This window comes from Pithys albifrons, chromosome 12, assembly GCF_047495875.1.
Source record: "Pithys albifrons albifrons isolate INPA30051 chromosome 12, PitAlb_v1, whole genome shotgun sequence".
In the NCBI taxonomy this organism is placed as follows: domain Eukaryota; kingdom Metazoa; phylum Chordata; class Aves; order Passeriformes; family Thamnophilidae; genus Pithys; species Pithys albifrons.
In genome coordinates this window covers 10,750,981-10,769,757 of record NC_092469.1, presented here as the reverse complement: position 1 = coordinate 10,769,757, position 18,777 = coordinate 10,750,981, and the positions used below count along the sequence as shown (strand labels likewise).

At 36.3% G+C, this 18,777-nt stretch overlaps 1 protein-coding gene across 10 annotated transcripts in view; it reads right to left on the bottom strand.

Annotated features, from left to right (window-relative positions):
* The window catches only part of CHD9 (chromodomain helicase DNA binding protein 9), an 87,081-nt gene that overhangs the window by 29,910 nt on the left and 38,394 nt on the right, over positions 1-18,777 (bottom strand). For all 10 annotated transcript variants that reach the window (XM_071567516.1, XM_071567511.1, XM_071567512.1 and 7 more), the window contains 10 exons: positions 12,328-12,439; positions 8,852-9,001; positions 7,619-7,687; positions 7,474-7,529; positions 5,954-6,071; positions 5,342-5,428; positions 4,367-4,504; positions 2,153-2,274; positions 1,422-1,665; positions 203-379 (listed from right to left, as the gene is read on the bottom strand). In XM_071567516.1, the coding sequence (XP_071423617.1) occupies positions 203-379; positions 1,422-1,665; positions 2,153-2,274; positions 4,367-4,504; positions 5,342-5,428; positions 5,954-6,071; positions 7,474-7,529; positions 7,619-7,687; positions 8,852-9,001; positions 12,328-12,439 (1,273 nt within the window). The remainder of the gene's footprint in view (positions 1-202; positions 380-1,421; positions 1,666-2,152; positions 2,275-4,366; positions 4,505-5,341; positions 5,429-5,953; positions 6,072-7,473; positions 7,530-7,618; positions 7,688-8,851; positions 9,002-12,327; positions 12,440-18,777) is intronic.

Sequence of the window (18,777 nt, the reverse complement as noted above, 5' to 3'; positions counted from 1 at the left end):
ACTTGCCATATCTTGTTTTATCGAAAATATACCACCACCAGTTATCAAAACCCCATATGTTTGAAGAGTATCAGGAATAGTTATCTCCCAAGAAAGGCTGTTTGAGAGGTCTTCGTTGGCATGCAAAGCAAATTTTTTTTAATTTATTATCATACTATACTGAACTAAAATCAAACGTCGCAAGTGAACTACAGTTACTCACAAGGTTCATTAATTTTAGTCCCTCCAAGAGTTTGCAGTTTTTGTTCTTCAGTCTGTGAGCTTCATCAATAATAACGCAGCGCCACTCAATGGCATTTAGCTCTGGACACCCACCAAGAATCATTTCAAAAGTTGTGATAATGGCCTGGAACCTGTAGGTACCTCGAACAATACGGCCCTAGAGATTCATAACACACAAAATTTGTTACATCACTTCTGACCTATTCAATTTACAGATTTTCCTGCTGAAATTTTGTCAAGAGTTAGATGTGAGATTTTACGTTATAAATTGTTCTGTCATCCCATACACATGTATTTGACCTCTGTAACTCTCTAATTAAGACTAATGAGTCATTATATATAAACTCAAATCCAGCATTATTTAACCAACAGTAAAATTTTAATCACTTTTAAATTACAGATATATCCATCTAATAGAACTGTTTCAAAAGGTGCATGTAGATAAAACCCCATTTTTAACCCTGAGAAAATCTGAAAGACTGACAGGAAAAATCCTACAGTCAATCAATCAAAATATATGACATTAATACAGTTAGCAGTCATACAGTAAGTATTCAAAATACCACCTGGGAACTAAATGAAAACTTCTTATCCAGCTTACTCCATTGGTCTGACAAGGAGAATACATAAGGCCTTCAGTAAGGCAGTATACAATCATTCACCAGAGAAATAAAATGTCATTTTTAATATTTAGCCCTAATTAATAAAAGTTCTCAGCTTTATCAATTTAAGGCAAAATAATCCCCTTTTTAAAATACTTAGATTTCAAATTTTTTTCCAGTAATTTAATGTTATGTATTTCAGACTGAAAAGCAAACTGTACAGTTAACACTAGCAAAAGGAAATCAACAGCTACATAAAGGTAACAGAGCTTAATCAGTGGTATTTTTTTCTCCCTGCTCTTGAAATTCAGGACCCAACTGCAACCATCTGTGTACACTTTAATCTCCACAAGAGTATCAGCGTCACTGCTATTCAATTGCAAAATTACTCAGCACAGTGAAACAGCACATCTTGTGCAAACACTTCCACTACATTTACTCAGTTAGCATATGTTAAAGATGTTCATATGTAACAGAATGGTATATGAAGTGACTTTCACTGAGACAAACATACAGATAACGTAGAGCACACGTTTCATTATTACCACCAGGAACAGGTTTTGGGTAAGTTATTGCACACAAGTGACATTACAATACCTGGGAGTCCCTGAAATACATCTCATACTGCTGGATCATCTGCCTGCTGATCATACTGCCGTGATACACCACAACATTCAGGTCAGTCCACGTGCGGAATTCCCTTTCCCAGTTTGTTATAGTGGAAAGCGGAGCTATGATCAGGAAAGGCCCCCTTATGCCAGTCAGCAGGATCTCATAGAGGAATGTAATGGACTGAATGGTTTTGCCAAGACCCATTTCATCTGCTAAAATGCAATTTCGCCTGAAAGCAAAAAATATTTCTTTGTCACCAGCATTAAAGAAAGTACAGACACTAAAGCTGTTACTCAAAGGGACAATTTATAAAAGAAAAGCTCAAATATACAGTTTACAACAACGGTCAGAACCAAGGCAACGTAAAAAGATCCTTGCAAACGTTCCCTGATTATGGCGAAACAATGCTCAGTACACAAAATCACAAGCTGTGCATCATGATTAGCACTGGTGAAACCTGAGAATGGAATGTTCCATGAAGATCTCCGAAAAAAATATATTCCAGAAGTGTTCTTTTGGGACTACATCTGCCCTAATTAAAAGAAATCAAATTAAGCAGATTTTCTGCATGCACATTCACCTTGACAAAACTGATAGAAATTAATGTAGATTGCCTAAAAGTTACTGTTTTAGTTAAAACCATATTCATCCCCAGTAACAGTGACTCACTCCATACTGTGTAAAATATACATTAAAAAAATGTTCCATGCATATACCTATTGTACCAGTTGAACAGGAGCCAGTTAAGCCCTTCCAGTTGATACTCCCTGAGCTGATTGCCATTTTTGTATTCCCTGGACTGTTCTATCTTCTTCCAGGAGCTTGGAGGCGGTCGGTCCTTTAAGGGAGAGATTAACACACGTGAAAATTGGTAAATGCTTTATTTTTCCCCACTGTTTTTTAAGTATATCACTATAGATTTAGAATGTTATTATTAAACCTTAAAAGCAGGAAGATGTCATTGTTAACATCACTTACTAATTAATAGTCTGTAGAAACCTGAAATTTGTATTTATTTCTCTACATGAATCACTACTTTTAAAGTTAATTTAAGACTACTTCATAATAATATCAAGTAACTGGTTTTAAAAACAAAGAATATAAATTGCCATGTGTAATTTGACACACTAATTCATTTTTATAAGCAACTTCAAAACTACATGAAGTTTCGCTTTGGCAGCTCCAAGAACAACTGCCCTACAACCAACCAACTGAGTATTTAGGATTGTCAACATCCACGAAGTCTAAGTAACACTGGATGCTGCTGCCCTCCTCCTGAAGAACTCTGGGCATCTACCCTAAGTTATGTGATCTTACCCTTTCGTTTCTGCACTTGCTCTGGTCATTGCTGACCCATTCAGAAGGGTAAGGCCAGGAAAACAAAACAAAAGTGTGAGTGGTTTAGTTCCCTCGATTCCACCAAGAGCTGAGATGAAAAACAGCATCACCATGCACAGGCTCATGATACCAAGGATATGACAAAACAGACTAACCATATCAAGGTGTATCATCTTAAGGTCCCTAGAAAGCTACAGGAAAGCTGAGAGGCTACATATAAAAATATATGCATATACACCCACCCACTAGTTCTCAAACCTGGAGCCTCACCAGCTTGGCCTTAAGCTTAGCAGACAACTTTACTAGGTATGATTCCAGCAGAAAAATCTCTCTTCTGAACACTTCTGCATCCCAACATGAACAAACTCGCACATGCAAGTGAAGTAATTTTAGTTAGAGCTTTTCTGACCAACTGTACTTCCCTACCCCCCCCACCCCTAATTTCTCAGCATTTATACAAGCTTGTATTCACTCCACTCATGTGGCCTTATCTGGCAACTCTGAATTTTAGATTTGAATTTTATATCTCTCCACTGGCAGCGTCAGCATCACCTGACACCAGGTCCGGGTGCAGCAGTGGCTGTCTCTCCTCCCCTCACCCACCAGCTGCCATCTGTGCACTCCCCCACACCGCAGCAGCCACGCTCCTGCTCACAGGGCTGCAGTCAGCAAATAATTTCTTGTAGCTGCTGGAGCCTGAAGCAAAAAATACTTGTTGCTGATGCTGAGATGACTGTCAGTTGTACAGTTGCGCTTTAATCATCTTTTTCTCTCAAAGCCAAATATGGTAACAGAGGTATAAAAGCTCTTATTTTCACATGCCAAAATGTCAGGATTTTAAATAAATACTACAAAAATGAACTCAATATAATATGATGATGTTGATCGTGACTACTGTCATTATCCGTAGATGGAAAAAAACATTAAAATAAACCCCAAAGCCTACAAATTAAAACACTGTGCATATTTAGTTATGTAAAAGAAGTTGTACTACACCACGCAGGACACATGTCCTACTCTGACAATGACATACAAGACTTGAAATAGAACGATTTTGCTTTCTCCTGCTCTACAACACAGAAGATTCATAATTCAAAGATAAAAAAACATTTCCTTATTACACCTTTTTTTTTCTCCTTTCAGCCAGCCCTTTAATGACACCAAGAAAAATAAAAGTAGGAAGTAATTACAGAATCTGTTTGACAGATCTCATTTGCCAATTTCCTTCAGAGCTGAAGCACAAGACTTAACTCTGTCCTCTATAAAAGGATGCTAATACTTCTGATTTCTTCTCATCTTAAATATGTTCAGATCCTGTGACAGCTAATTCCAGTGTGTGGCTCACTGCCCTGTTAAAAAGTTATAGCACTTCATAATTTTTTCTAAGCAAAAAAAATTTTTTTTTAAAGAGAAACAACGTAGATGAGAATATTTATCTATGCCTACCTGAATATATTATTATTCCAAGGTACCAAGGCACAGAGATCCTTTATACAAAACCTCAATAAGCCTTGTTTTTACCACGTAAGTTTAAAATTGGGAAAAAAAATCAAATTTGCCAAGACAGACAAGTAAATTAGATATAATTTTACCAATCTCCTTGAATCAGGCCTGGAAGCTTGCAATTGTTCAAACTCTTCTATTTTTGCTTGATCTACATCTTCTTTCAGCTCCCACGTACTGTCTTCATATGGCAACGAACACCATTTTACTAAATAGTAAATAACAGGCTGCAGAAGAAAATTCTGAATGTTATCAGTTTTTAATTTAGTATACAGACTGTTAATATGCCTTACTATTTGAGTAGCTTGCTTACAAGAGAGCTTGAAGCAAAAACATATTTTGACACTTTTCTAAATGTTCAGTGTAAATTCCTGTTATTTACCTACTTATCCTTGGCTTCCTAGACTCTGCCACTTGTTGTACACTTCTGGAATACTTTTCAATCCCACTTATCCACAAGTCAATCTTAAGTCTTAGTAAAGACAAATTACGGTATTTGTGGAAATAGGCCAGGCTGGCAGAAGTAACTACAGAGGTGCTACCCAGAACATTCTCTCCACTCTCCAAATCAGGCTACCTAGGCCTAAACCAAAAAGCTTTAGAGATTTCCTAAACCAGAGGTCTTCTCAACAAAAAGTCTCAAAAGATGGAACCAAAGCAGATTATCTTATTTAGATTCACTGCATAAATATTTAAAAAAACAAATAAAGAGTCATCTCTCAAGAAGTTGGAAGGAAAGTCTTAAGACAAAACATTTTTTCTGAACATGTAATAATGACAAATCTGCTGCATACAATCAAAATTCATTCTAACCCCCACCTCTGCTTTAGGAAGATTAATGCAGAAATCATTGGGTAAGAGCCTGCTCATTTTGCTATCTACAAGAGCAGAATAAGCATCATGGATATTCCAACAGACTTAATCAACAACTTTGCCAGCCTCTGCTCTTCACTTGCCTCAAAGTTTAAAATCATTTAAGTGTTAGTCTGATATCTGATAAAATTACAATTATCAAACACTACTTGGAGGTGTTATCTTCTTGACTTGCTTTAAGATGTATTTACCTCACCAGTGTCTTTGTCTTCACAAAGAGACACTTCCAATACCCGGTCTACTTCAACATAGTCCGGATTAAAAGGTTCCTCTTCCATCTGCAGTGCAAGGTTAATAAAATCATTAGAGAGGCAAAAAAAGCTGGTTTTTGCTAAGACTTGGTCTCACCATACACAAAATGAATTTGGTAGTTGGAAACTATTAAGGCTTTTGCACACACCTTAAAATCCACACACTCTCCTCCACACCCCCACTTTATTGTCTTTGGCAACACTCACTGGGATTTGACATCAGAACAGAAAATACTTATCTGAGGATGAAGTGTTGTCCTGGGCAAGTCACAGAGAAACAAACACACTAACATAATCCTTCCCTCCCTACCACTTCTAAGTAGTTAGTTACTCAACCAACTCCAATTTTAAACTATGGAAGTCAGGTTAGTTCATTGATTCCAGAAGACTTGCTCTTAAAATCATGTTAAACAACCCACCTGCTGCTGCAACCAAACCCCAACAGCTCATTTTTATTTCTTAACAATCAGCTCTTTTATTTAAAGGCGAAGTACTAATCACAATTTTACAAGGAGAAAAAAAAAGTTTATTTAATTCACGTTTCATACTCACATCTGCAAAAAAGTGAGCTCTTTGTGCTTTCCTTAGTTTGAATCGCTTTATTTTCTGCTGGATTCTTTTATCCTTTAAAAGCTGTTGTTCTGTGGCCCACTCACAGTGGAGATATGAGCTAAAATCACAGAGATTGACATTAACACATTAGTGAATGCAAAAGCTTACTATCTATTTTTAATATAGTTGAAATGATGTATTTTATAAACCACAATTTCACTCAACAAAACACTGTATCATTTAAGACAGAATCCTCTGTAAAGATCAAAAATTTATTCCTCCAAATAATCACCTTACAGCATCTGGCTAAGGCAGATTTTTTATGCTAGAATTCACAGAATTCTATGGATTCACAAATCTCTTCCATGTGTCCTAAGAAGGGAAACACGCTTATTTCAAGTGAGCTTAAACAAGTCAAGTTTAAAATCTGACACCTCTGTCAGAAAGGACCCAGATATATAAATAACTTAATGTATTTGATCTATTTTTCTCCCATACTTCCTGATGGTCACAGGTGCTGCTGAACTGGAGAGCTCAGCCCAGGGAAAGGTCAGTGAGGAGCATCAGGACCCAGACGGGGCTGGGAGAGAAGCCCCAAGTAACAAGAGTCAAAGAGGGAGGACTCACAAGCACCAGCACCTGCATCATCGAACTGCACCACAAGAGAGCCCCTCTGAAGTTAACTTACAGAAGAACATTTATTTCTTCCTGACATCCCCTTTTCAGTATACTTGCATTGCTTTTTAAGCTCTCTAAAGATATGCTAGAAATAAAGTAGAGCTATTGCTGGGGATTACTCATTCTCAGATGAAAAGACAGACTTTACCCTTTCAAAAAACAAGAGGTAAATGGCCTCCAGAAACATGTGAATGCAGAGACTCAAACAAATCGTATTTATTAGCAAAAACCTGATTAAATTACTCACATACATGGAATTAAAAATGTGCTTCGTTTTCAGCATCAAGAATTGAGTAGTGACAGGAAGATAGGTATGAAATGTAAAGTAAGAAAATATGGAAGAAGTTCTTTTCTCATCTTCAGTCTTTTTTTCCCCACTGCTTTCAATGTAAAATAATTCCTATTGTAAAAGTTTTTCTTTTCTTTTTGTAACAATAATACCAACTACTACATGAATCTCTCCTAAATGTATGACACTGTAAATCTAATCTAGATTCACAAAACACCTCTGATTTAAATCCATGAAATTAAAATTTATCTCAAGCATATAGTTCCTGCTCAATTTAATAAATACATCTTCTCTAAAAAATTCTGTTCTTTAGTAAAAAAAGGCTTTCATCTTATTGATCAGTGCTGGTTTCACAACATTGCTAATTTTTAAATTATTACTACTAATATAATGCAGATTCTTAGCAATTTAAAGATTAAATTGGTAAAGGAAAATCTCAAAAATTACAAAATCTATTACAAGCAACCTTCAAACAATACAAAACCTGAGTACATATATATGGTACTTAGCAGATCAGTCAACACATATAATGAAACAACTTTTTCATACTTACTAGTTCTTGTATTTTACAAAAAACTCTTCTGTGTCCACCGTTATCCCAGCAGATACCTAGGAAAGGAAATTCAGGAGAAATGTAAAATAATAGATGCAAACTCCTTATTCAAAATAAACAATTTTATTCCATGACAATCACTTACTTCTTTCTTTATTACCCTGGAGGATAAGATTTTGTCTACAATTGCTGCATCTTCTTCACTTGGATTTTCCTATAAATGCAGGAAAACAATGACATTATAAAACTGCAGTAAATGCCCCCTTTTAAACTGATCAGGCTTAAAAGTTTTCACCACAAGTGGCTTGTCAGAAGACCAACAATAAAGGTAAATTTGACCTCCACCATTAATACTCTCTTACGGTCTGGGAGTAAAATTTAAAATGCAAGTCTCTCTATCCAGAGAGAAGCACATGCAAAAGCCTGGCACTACCAAAGATCATCAGATGCAGTGCCCAGCTGCCAAACAGAGAGCAAGCACTCAGGATTCAATGCTTCCCAGACACAGACTCGCTGTGACTGCCCTGCTGAGCTAAACTGATGTGTTGGACATACCCAGAAATTCGTCACACAGAAATGGAGAACTCTGACAGGTTAAAAGAGGGAAGGGAAACCCAGCATGTGGCAAACTCAATTGAACAGATTTACTCTGCACATAGGTAACAAACATGCTGTGGGATCAGGCAGATGAGGTCATGGCTGGGAATTCCAGCAGGGCTGGGATGTGACACACATGGGATTACACGGCTCTGCCAAGAGTGGAGCTGTGGTTTGAGATAAAAATGCAATCTGTAAGAGCTGCTTGCAATAAAAAGTCACCTTCTCTTTTGTCTGACTTGTTCCCAGTTATACTATCCTTCTTCCTTTACAACTTTTGGCACTCTTTCAAGCACCTCACATACACTTTTTTCCTGTTTCTTTCCTGCCACTCTATTTACCAAGAATGGTTCTACAGGAAGTTTGAGTCCCAGAGCTGGCACAAGTTAAACAGTGAAGTGCAAACCTGAAAGGGTGAGGGGGAGGGCGAAATATCCTTATTAAATATCTCAGCAAGCAGAGATCCCCTGAATCACTTTATACTTGTATAAGTCATGATAACATCAACATAGAGCTTTTTCATAATGCCCACACTGCAAAAAACATTATTTGAGATATACCTGTCCTTGGCCTTACCCTTATTTTTAACTTCAATGAAATCAACAAATGTTTGTAACAGAAAAAAATATTAAGAAGCCATTTCTTTCAGTTTTGATGATTTTAGCAAAATGTCACTCTAAACTATGGCTTAGTAGTAATAATGTATTCCAAGTTATGAGCTTTATTCACGGAACTACTTGAGATAAAATTACCACTACAGACCAGGCCAGTTTTTACTCACGACAAATAACTGTAAAGGCTGTTCAGCAGGCAAAGGGGCAGAATTCTTCTTGATTTTTACAGAAACTTTAGCTGCTTCTTCTTCTGACTGCTTCCCTTCTCCTTCTTCAGAGTATTTTTTCCTTTTAACTTGACGATTTGATCTTCTTTTCTGCATGTAGGAGAAAGAGAAAAAAACCCAGAGGCTTTACCCAAAACTTCCCCTAACACAAGCTGCACATTTTGGGACACTCTAAGCAACACTTCAGCTGTATTCTAAAACCAAAGGCCAACATTTGATATAAAACATGAAATATGTGAATCACAAAGGCACACTATTTTAAATTAATTATTTTCTGTTTCATATGAGCATTTGATATGTTTATTTTTAGAATTCAAAGGCAAAGACAAACCACCATTTTCTGGGTATGGGAGAAAGGCTGCTATAGAACAGCTCTCCCATGAGCATCAGTATTTGAACAGAAATTTCCTAATGCAGTGTAACAGCAGAGTGTTCTGTCCAGTTCCAGAATCAGAAGGAAAGGTACAAAATACACCCAAGTTTCTCTCTTGAACAACAGTCCTATACAAAACATGGTGAAGATTTTCACTACATAATATTGGTCAAATTGCTCATGAAGCCTGACGTGAAGGTTAATAAAGTTGGTTGCTTTGTTAATGTATTTATTTTCTCCCCCACCTTAATCAAGGCTTGTTTAACAGTATTATTTGGCTACTTAGTTGTTTATCTCTCTAACCTTTCATTCCGGTTTCTGAAAACAATCTGAGGACAAGAAGTTCTAGCTGAAGAAATAATACTCAGTCTAAGAAATTGCTGCTCACTCGCAGTTTTCAATATTTAGATTATTAGGTTATTGCATAACCTTTCCAACCCTCAGTACCAGTATATGAGACACTGCCTATTAAACTGTAAGATTAATTTGTAAATTGGATTCACTGGATAAAAATAGCAGTATCAAACTAGTGAGGTAACATTTGAAAACACTGCAATCTGCTTTAGAGAACTGATGATCACAAAAATAAAATCAGCCAAGTAAAACAGCCTCTACAAAACACAGTAAAGGGTGTTTTAGTGCAGGAAGACTCACTGAAGGTTACAATGCTGTACTACACTGCAGCACTCAACAGGGAGAACAAGAGGTGACTAGAACAAAACCCCAAATCCTGTAGTCACACTGGCTTCTGCAGAGCAGGTATTAAGTAACAGTAAGATTGCAGCACAGGAACTTTCTTCCTGACTGTTAAATTTAGCTCTTGGCCACTGGTGTCTGCTAAAAGACATCCCTATACTTTACACTTCAACAACTACATTTCAGTGAGGCAGATTAGTAAACCACAGATGTATTAAAAGTCAAAGAATGGGCACCATCATTCCTCTACAGAAGCTGCATAGATGAACTACTCCAACAGCTTTCCAGTATTACACAGGCTAGCTATTCTTCAATACAGAGTGATTGTGTGCAGGGTGGGGTCTTCACACAAAAAGAAACTTCTACTTTAAACAGGCACACTAATCTCACATTACAGTTAAATCAATAATAGTCTGCTGACAGAAATAGATTAAAAAAAGAAGGGCAGGTAATAAGAGCAATACAAAATTATGTAACTGGCATTTTCGATTCTTCTCACTATGTCTTTTCTTAAAGTATGAAGTGATTATCAAAACATTGACATATGTTCTTCAGCACATTAATATACAACCTGAGCTCTTTGGAAAACACCTTTTTATTTCCCTGAGCTGAGAACCACGGTCATAAACAGATGCTCTAAGACACAAAATAAAGTAGTACCACACATAAAAAAAAAACCAAACCAAGAAAACCCCACAATGTATTTAAGGAAGACACTTACTGTGAAACTAAGCATACAAAATGAATTAGGGGGAAAAAAGACCTAAAATTGCCCCCTAGAGCTTAGAAACAGCTATTTGCAACAGAAATTAGAAACAGCTCTTTGAAAAGAAAATCATGAACATGTTCGAAAACTAAAGAGAGAATGAATTAATGAAGTAAAGCAATTTGTCTTTCCTGTTCTGCTTCTCCCCAGTTCCTTCAAAGATAATGGGGCAGTGCTGTGACATTGTGAAGTAGAGGTTTTTCCTCTCCTATGCCACCCCTTATTATCTCTGTCCTCTATTCACTTCATGATACCCCCCCCTGCCAACCCACACTGGAACTCAAGATGACCTTTGTCATGCTAGAAAACAAATATAAAAAAACCCAAGAGCTATGAGAAAAAGCAACCAATAAAGACATGATCCTCAGTATTTTGTACTGCATTTGTCAGCCCACAAATTTACATCTATCTGAAAACAGAACAGTATTGAGAAGCTACAGTACTTTGGTCCCACCAAACCTGCCTTCACCTCTTTCAATGTACTAAATAGACTTTCTATACTAAGACAATTTCCAAGAGAAATAAATAACTTCATGTTCCCTTCCAGGCAACCTTTACCTAAGACAAGCTATCACTTAAGTTGATAAAAAGTCATTCTGGAAAATGGCTTCTAATCCTTCTTTCCCCCCCAGCATTACTATCTGTGAAATACCAGAAGGCAATTCAGTACCTCATAATTGTTTTTTGACAACTGTCATCAAACAATGCAATTAATTTTTACTCAACAGCACCTTATTTTAAATATTGATTTCATCTCTGTGGATGAAATTGCCACAGGATAAAAATCTGTGCATTTGCAGCATATCACCTTACTTCAGTGGAGACTGCCCTAAAGCAAGAAGTTATAATTCTACTACTAATTCACATAAATTAGAATATAATCTCTTGTCAATAGCTGATGCTACTTTGTGCACAAGTTTTGGACATAATTAGCTATGTTAATATTATACCAGGGCAATCTATGAAAAAAATTGCAGAAAGAAAGTTGCAAGAGAGCTCTTCCTCAAGGGAAAGACTCAATCACTTCAATTCTTGATCTGGCACTTCCTTCATGTATTCCACAATCAACTAGAGCCTATCAGCTTATTGATCATTGCTCCCTTCAGATCCAACATTGCAAGAAATTTAATCTTTCAGTTTCTACAGAAGCAGAGCTCAGGAAAAACAAAGTAAAGCTCTAAACAAATCTTCTGAATGTTCTCAAAGATCCAGCTTTACTAATACAAGTGCCTTCTGTCAGGGAATCTCTGCATTTTCGCACAGTCAGCCAAAGTAAGGAGCAGGTCTAACTGCAGGCTCAGTGCAAGTATTTACAGTATCACATCTATGGACTTCTGTACTGAAATAAACCAAATACAAACAGGGCACCAATGTCCCACTACAGAATAACTTTTAGGATTTTCTGATTTTCAACTGGGAAAAGCATCTGATGATGAAAGGTTCTACGTATGAGATGGACAGCAGTGGGAGAGTAACTGTCACTGTGTCAGAGGGAGTGTGACTTTTTGGAGAGAGGGGATAAAAAGACCTGTAGAAATGGCAACACGTACAAATTTAAAAGAGAAAACTCTGACTACTTACCTGTGAGTCTTCATCTTTCAGTGGTCGCTGTGGAGTCTGCTTAGCATCAGACAATTCATCTGAAGATTCATTTTTTCTTTTCTGCTTCTTACCCAGTGTGATGATGAGCTTTCTGTTAGAAACAAAACCCCAGCACTGAAGTGAATGCCATACATTAGTGAGGGTAACTTCAGGATTAAAAGCAACACCCATACTCTTAATGCAAAACTCAGAAAGAACCACTGGCTGAAAAATGAAAAATGGGTCTCAAATACTGTACAACAGACAGTATTGCTCACCAGTGTTCTTTACCTTACTATCACAAACTCTCCATGTCATACTGATTTGAAATCTTTAAACAAGTAACAGAAATGCAAAATCCAACATTTAAACCAATTGACAAGGGTAAACTATAGAAAGTTAGCAGAGATACCATCTGCAGATGACAACAGCAAATTTATTTATCATAAATAATTTACCATTGTAAAATGCCTCTTATCTTATTTTTACTAAAAAAAGTTAGCTGGGGAGAACAATCTAAAAATACTCAAAGCTGTCTGCCATGCAAAACTTTTATGCTTAAATTTAAGTCATTCAATAGTAGAAATAAAGGAATTGCATGAATCTTATTTGCCCTTAGAAAAAAAAAGTAAAGCAACATCCAAAATCGAGCAATTTTAACTGTAAGAACTATTAGAACCCATCAGAAAATGTTAAGAACCAACATTGTGCTGAATAAATTAGTTAGACCCTAATAAAAAAGCACCAACTATTTCTTTGTTTGGATTTAAAGATTATGCTGTAAACCACAATAACAATTAATCAGATTTGTTTTGAACTAAAAGCTGTAAAAATATTTTTTTTGCATTTGAAATGTGCCAAATACTCTTCTTTAAGTATGTTTGCAGTGGCTCAGTAATTCATAATCATTGCAGAATGATGACAAAGTACCCAATAAAAACACAGATAAATAGCTGTCCTAAAATATATTTTTATAAAGTTTCTAATCAGTAGATCCACATAACAGAAAATGAAGTAAGTTCCTGCATTCAAGCTGCTACTGCCATATTATAAACACATTTTAACGTAAGACTTCAGTCTTTATACAAACAGTACAATTTATTTTACACCAAAATAGCATTAACTGTACTGGTCACCTGAAAAAAAATATTGATGAGAAGGTAATGGTTGAAACACTTGTATCTCATTTGCTTCTTTGCAAGTGTCCACATAAGAGAACACACACATATTTACTATGTCCAGACCAGCAGTCCACACAGAAAATAAACATTTAAATTACCAAAACACTATGGAAAGTTTAAGCAACCCAACTTACAAAAGATTCTAGGTGTACTTTCAGAAGCAGTGAATGTTTTCATTAGTTTTCAATATTTAATCATCATGTATGTTCAGTGGAAAGGTTTAAACCTCCCAGATTTTCCACTGCCATATTTTTTACTGGTAGCCCAAAGTGAACAGCACTGGCGGGTTGAAATGAAGTTGCAGTCAGAGCCACCACAGAGCTGCTTGTTCACAGAGCTGTTTGGGCACAAGTAAATTCTGCTCCTTGGCTTCCCATCAGGTGTTCTCAGCTTAATGATTACTTAGAAAACTTGTTTCATAATAGCAGGAAATAACTTCAACAATGAACACACTGTTTTTCTACTGTCTTCAAGGTTAGTTTGAGGGGGTTTTCCCCTCATTTTTCAAGCTCTGATTAGGAATCCTTTTCTTGGTTTGATTTTTGGTTTTAAGACTCTTGGATTCTCGGGTGTTTGTCCAATATGACTCTTGCTAATGATGGACTTGGATAAATCACTTTTTGCATTTTTATCTCACTTTGTTTCATAAAATTTAAGTGTTACATTAGCACTTGTCAGCTAATATGTCAAATTAGCTAATGCATTCCAAAGTGCTGCAGACAAGGCACACTGTGATTGGGTGTCTGAGCTTCTTGTTAAATGGAATTCTGGATGCTACAACTTAACACGGATTTAAAGGGAAACCTGGCAAACTTATGAGAGAATTTCTTGGAAGATGGTTCATGAAACAATATCCATCCCATGAAGTTCCTGGTCTGCATCTCTAGAGTATGGAAAAATAGTAATAAGTATCATACATATTTTCTCTGCTCTTAAATTCTTCCCACTGCATCTGCTTCTGGCCCCTCCAGGAGAGCATCCATTGGGTACACACACTTGTAAATTCTGTCCAGATGTCATTAAAGGCAACAAGCTGTGCTGACCTGGACCTGTCCCTTCCTGATCTTTTCAACGAAACAACTGGGCATAGAGCATATTCAGTGCAGGGAACTCACATGATATAATCTGTAAATTACTATTCATCTTGACCAAATACAAGATCCCAAGTCTGCTCTTTGATGCAAAGGCATTAAAGGCCTGATTACATGTATGGCATGTAGAGATGATTGTGAATCTGACACACATTTTGATTTTTAAATGAAAAAGAAGACTACTAACAATGAAGAAAAAGGAATGTTCTTTAAATCAGGTAAATGTTGAGACTAAAGTCAAGCTGAAAGAGGTCTCTGGAAGACCTTCTGGTCCCTACTCAAAACCAACTTCAGAGTTCTTTTATATTGCTCAGTCCAGTTAAGTTCTACTTATCTCCACAACTAAAACCTGGTAGATGCCTGAACAACCTGTTCCAAATTTTGATCCTATGTTGTGAAATATTGTATTAAAATGACTGATAAATGCATATTGGTATGTTAAGCATTTCTATGCATGCAACTATAGTTCATTCTCACTTCATGCACCACTGCCTTGTATTTTAGGCTCAGGTTCCTTTTGTATTCAAGAAGCATAATAAGAGAGAAGACATTTACTATGGGTTGTAGTGATGTGCACTGAATAGCAGAGGATTTTAAGGACCTTCTGTTTTAGAACACAAGATTCTTTTGTGATTAGACTGCTCTACTACACCTTTCCTTGCCCATTTGTTGCTCTCCTTCTCTGCAGTTGTAGTTCACCTTTTTATGTTCACCTCCTGCTCTGCCCCTGCCTCTGTCAGCTTTTGTGTCTTGCCTTGAGCTTGTATTCTCTGACTCCCATACTCCACAGGCATCTCCCTGAAATATTCTTAACATCTTCTCTACATGTTGCAGATCAGAATGTTTCTTCCTCTATATGGATATGGTGCCAACGAGAGGATAAATGCACAGTTTCACTTCTTTCTGATCCAGTGCCCAGAATCACAATGTACCTTGCTATCAAAAGTTGCTGAAAGACAGAATGATGCTAAAGTCATGCATTTCTATCAGTAAAAATGCAATCTGCTCATATTTTGGCCAAAAACTTCTTAAGAAATCTGCTATGTGAAAACAATGATTTTAGGAAGCTTGTAAACTGGATCAATCCTGTGAAAGATTTTCATTGAGAGAGAAAGTTCTCTTGCCAGTTTATAAATTTCTGCATGAAAGCATAAAGATCCTTGGCTAAAATCCCTTTTTCCCCTCTTTGAAACAAACTGTTCTGAGCAGAAACTAGCTATTCTGTTTCTATGAAAAGTTAACAGCATATTGTAGACACAGAATAAATAATATCACTACTCCAATTTCACATTCTCTTGCCTTTTTAAATGATCTTACTACATAACATCTAGAAATACTTCAACAATTAGACATTGTCCATTTCTTCAATATATATTTCCTTCTTCTATAACTATGAATTAAAGACATTGAAAAAATTACACCACAAAAAAGTTTAACAAGAAGACATCTTATGAGCCAATATTACTTCTGACCCTTAGCACAGCACTCCCAACTTCCAAGGTGATGGAAGCATTGAGAGTACTCTGAATAGCTTTGAAATGATAGTTTTCAAAGACCTCCAAATAGTGAACATGCAGTATTAGAGAGTAGGAAAAAAGAAAAGTTGGCAACTATGTATTAGGCATGTCAGGAATAGCAAGTATAGCTGGCCTTCAGTGCATGCCTTTAATTATTTTACTTCCATTTTCCCAAAACAGAAAAACACCAAGTAACTAATTATTAATGCCCAAAGCCACCTCCCATATATCTTAATTCATAGCAAAATCACTTTGCTATATTAGTAACAATAAAACTCTTATGTTATCAACTCCCATGTTATAAACAAAGCATTTATCACTAAAAACTTTCCTAAAATACAAAGAAGCTATTTCCTTGACAAGATAGTGTATCCTCTTGGAATAAGAGTTAAATCACTTGTAGAAAACCACTTCCTCTTACTCGTTTAGCATAGGTTTTTAATCAATAATACTAAAACACTAGTATTAGCCAAGGTTTGTATTTCAAATTAATAACTTCTGGACTGTGCACAAATTTTTAAAATACTCCTATAGTCTTTTTGGAACCAACAGTCATTTCAAGCTCATGCAAAATAAAAAGCAAGTGTTTAGTTATTTATTTGATAAGACCACACTATTTTGTATTCATATAGTTTGCATGAGAAACTTTAGACTATGTCACTGAGACCCAAACTATGCATCAAAACTATAATCTGAGATCAGAGGAAATTTCATCAGGGAGTCACAGCTCAGTGCATGCAAAGATATCCCAGAAGGATGATCAAATTTGGAATTTTTGTGCTATTTTAATCACAACAGAATTTCATGATCTTAACAGATCTACCCAAACTCGAAGATTCAGCAAGCATCCCTTCCTTCTGACCACAGACCTGTTCCCCAGCATTTACCTGACTGGCATGAAACACAAACACAACTCACAGCATCTGCCTCCCAGGACATTCAAGTGCTGGGTATTCACACTTGAACAACACAGGATCAGTGTAACAGGTGAATCACTTCCCCTCCACCTCCTCCCCATGTCTCCTGTTGCTACCTGAGCTTACGAGGGTTTCAAACCATCTTAACAAGGAAACAAAGATCATCTGTCAGGGTCTTAGGCCCTAAAAATCCTGTCTTGTAAACAGTATTTTTGAGACCTACTTTAAGGTTCAAGGCAATAAGGACATTTACTCACTTGAGTAGTGCACAGGATCCCACAGCACTTGCAGGATTCATTGCTAAGTAATTTAAGGGTTAATAAACAAAATCTACCATTGCTCTTTTAGTACATGAAACAATACAGCCATTTCTGGTAACAGGAAATAGTTTTGAACTTAAAGACTATCACCCTGACTCAAACTTCTGTACATTGAGTTCTAACAATTTGGGGGATTTATTTATTTAAACTATGCAGTGATTAAAAAAACCCAAACCAATACGTAGTCTGCCGATATTGTCCTTTACATCACCAGTGCAGAGCTGCTGCTTTTCATCAGGGCCGTGATATTTAATTTTATGTTTGAGTAGGTGGGAATACTTTGAGAGCTATAAAACCTAAATGCCAATCTACTTTTTTGAACAACAGAATGTTCACAAATTCATAATTCTTCATCTCAACTGATAAGAAGTAGACTTCTTAGTTTAAATATGCATCACCTTAGATGGAAGAAGAAGAATCAGTTAGAAAAAGTTTATAAATGGAAACCAGTTCTATGCAAAAATATGAAAGGGTTTAAATAGTTTCCTAAACGTCAATGCACCTTGGTAAACAGCCAGGATAATGAAAAGTGGTTCTGCAGTCTGCAGAGAAATTGTAAAGTAAATTTTAAAGAAACAACTTAATCAGTAATCAATGCACAAAGCAAAATGGTTACTTAATTTGGTAACATTAAATATATTATACATGCATTCTTATAATTTCTGCCATACCCTTACAAGGTTCTTGGTAATAACATAATTTAGTCACTTATCTTCACAATGTTCATGGTACAGAAACTTTACCAACCACTGAATCCAGTTCTAAACCACTTCACTAAAATTAATAGGCATTACTTCTTTGACAGAACAGCTCAGAATATTAAAAACCTTAATCCTCACCTTTAGAAACTACAGCCTGCTTAGAAAGTAACTGCTGGCAATTTTTAACTAGCAATGATAAATTGCAAAGCAGCATGCTATACATTTTTCCTGTAGGTGTAGCTCTCAGAGGAATCACTAAGGAAAATATAAACAGTTAAGATGAAGCCACCAAACATATACCAATTGTGTTTGAGTAGCAAGGAAAAAGACTGTTAAAAATCATCCTGTCCCCTAACACTAAACATAGTAGATAAAACTCATTTTGAACCTAGATGAAGGCTACTCAATTTCAGTAAAAACTGTGCTGTATTACAATTGAAAGGACACCTTTTAAAAACTTTTCTTAATAAGTGATGTTTATTAAGTTATGTCTACCAGGCAATTTTATCAAGGTCTGTTCAGCAACTGGTGTTCCAGTTCCAGCTCTACAGAAGCACCAGCCCAGGGTGTATAATTTTCACAGAGGGATAACTGTAACTCTCAAAATCCTCCTCAAGAGCAACACAGGACATGCTACACAGACAAAGCCCCTGTAAGATGTGAGTAAAGTCTACAATCACAATCTAAAAGAGTTGGCTGTTTAAGAGCTGGACTACAGAGGGT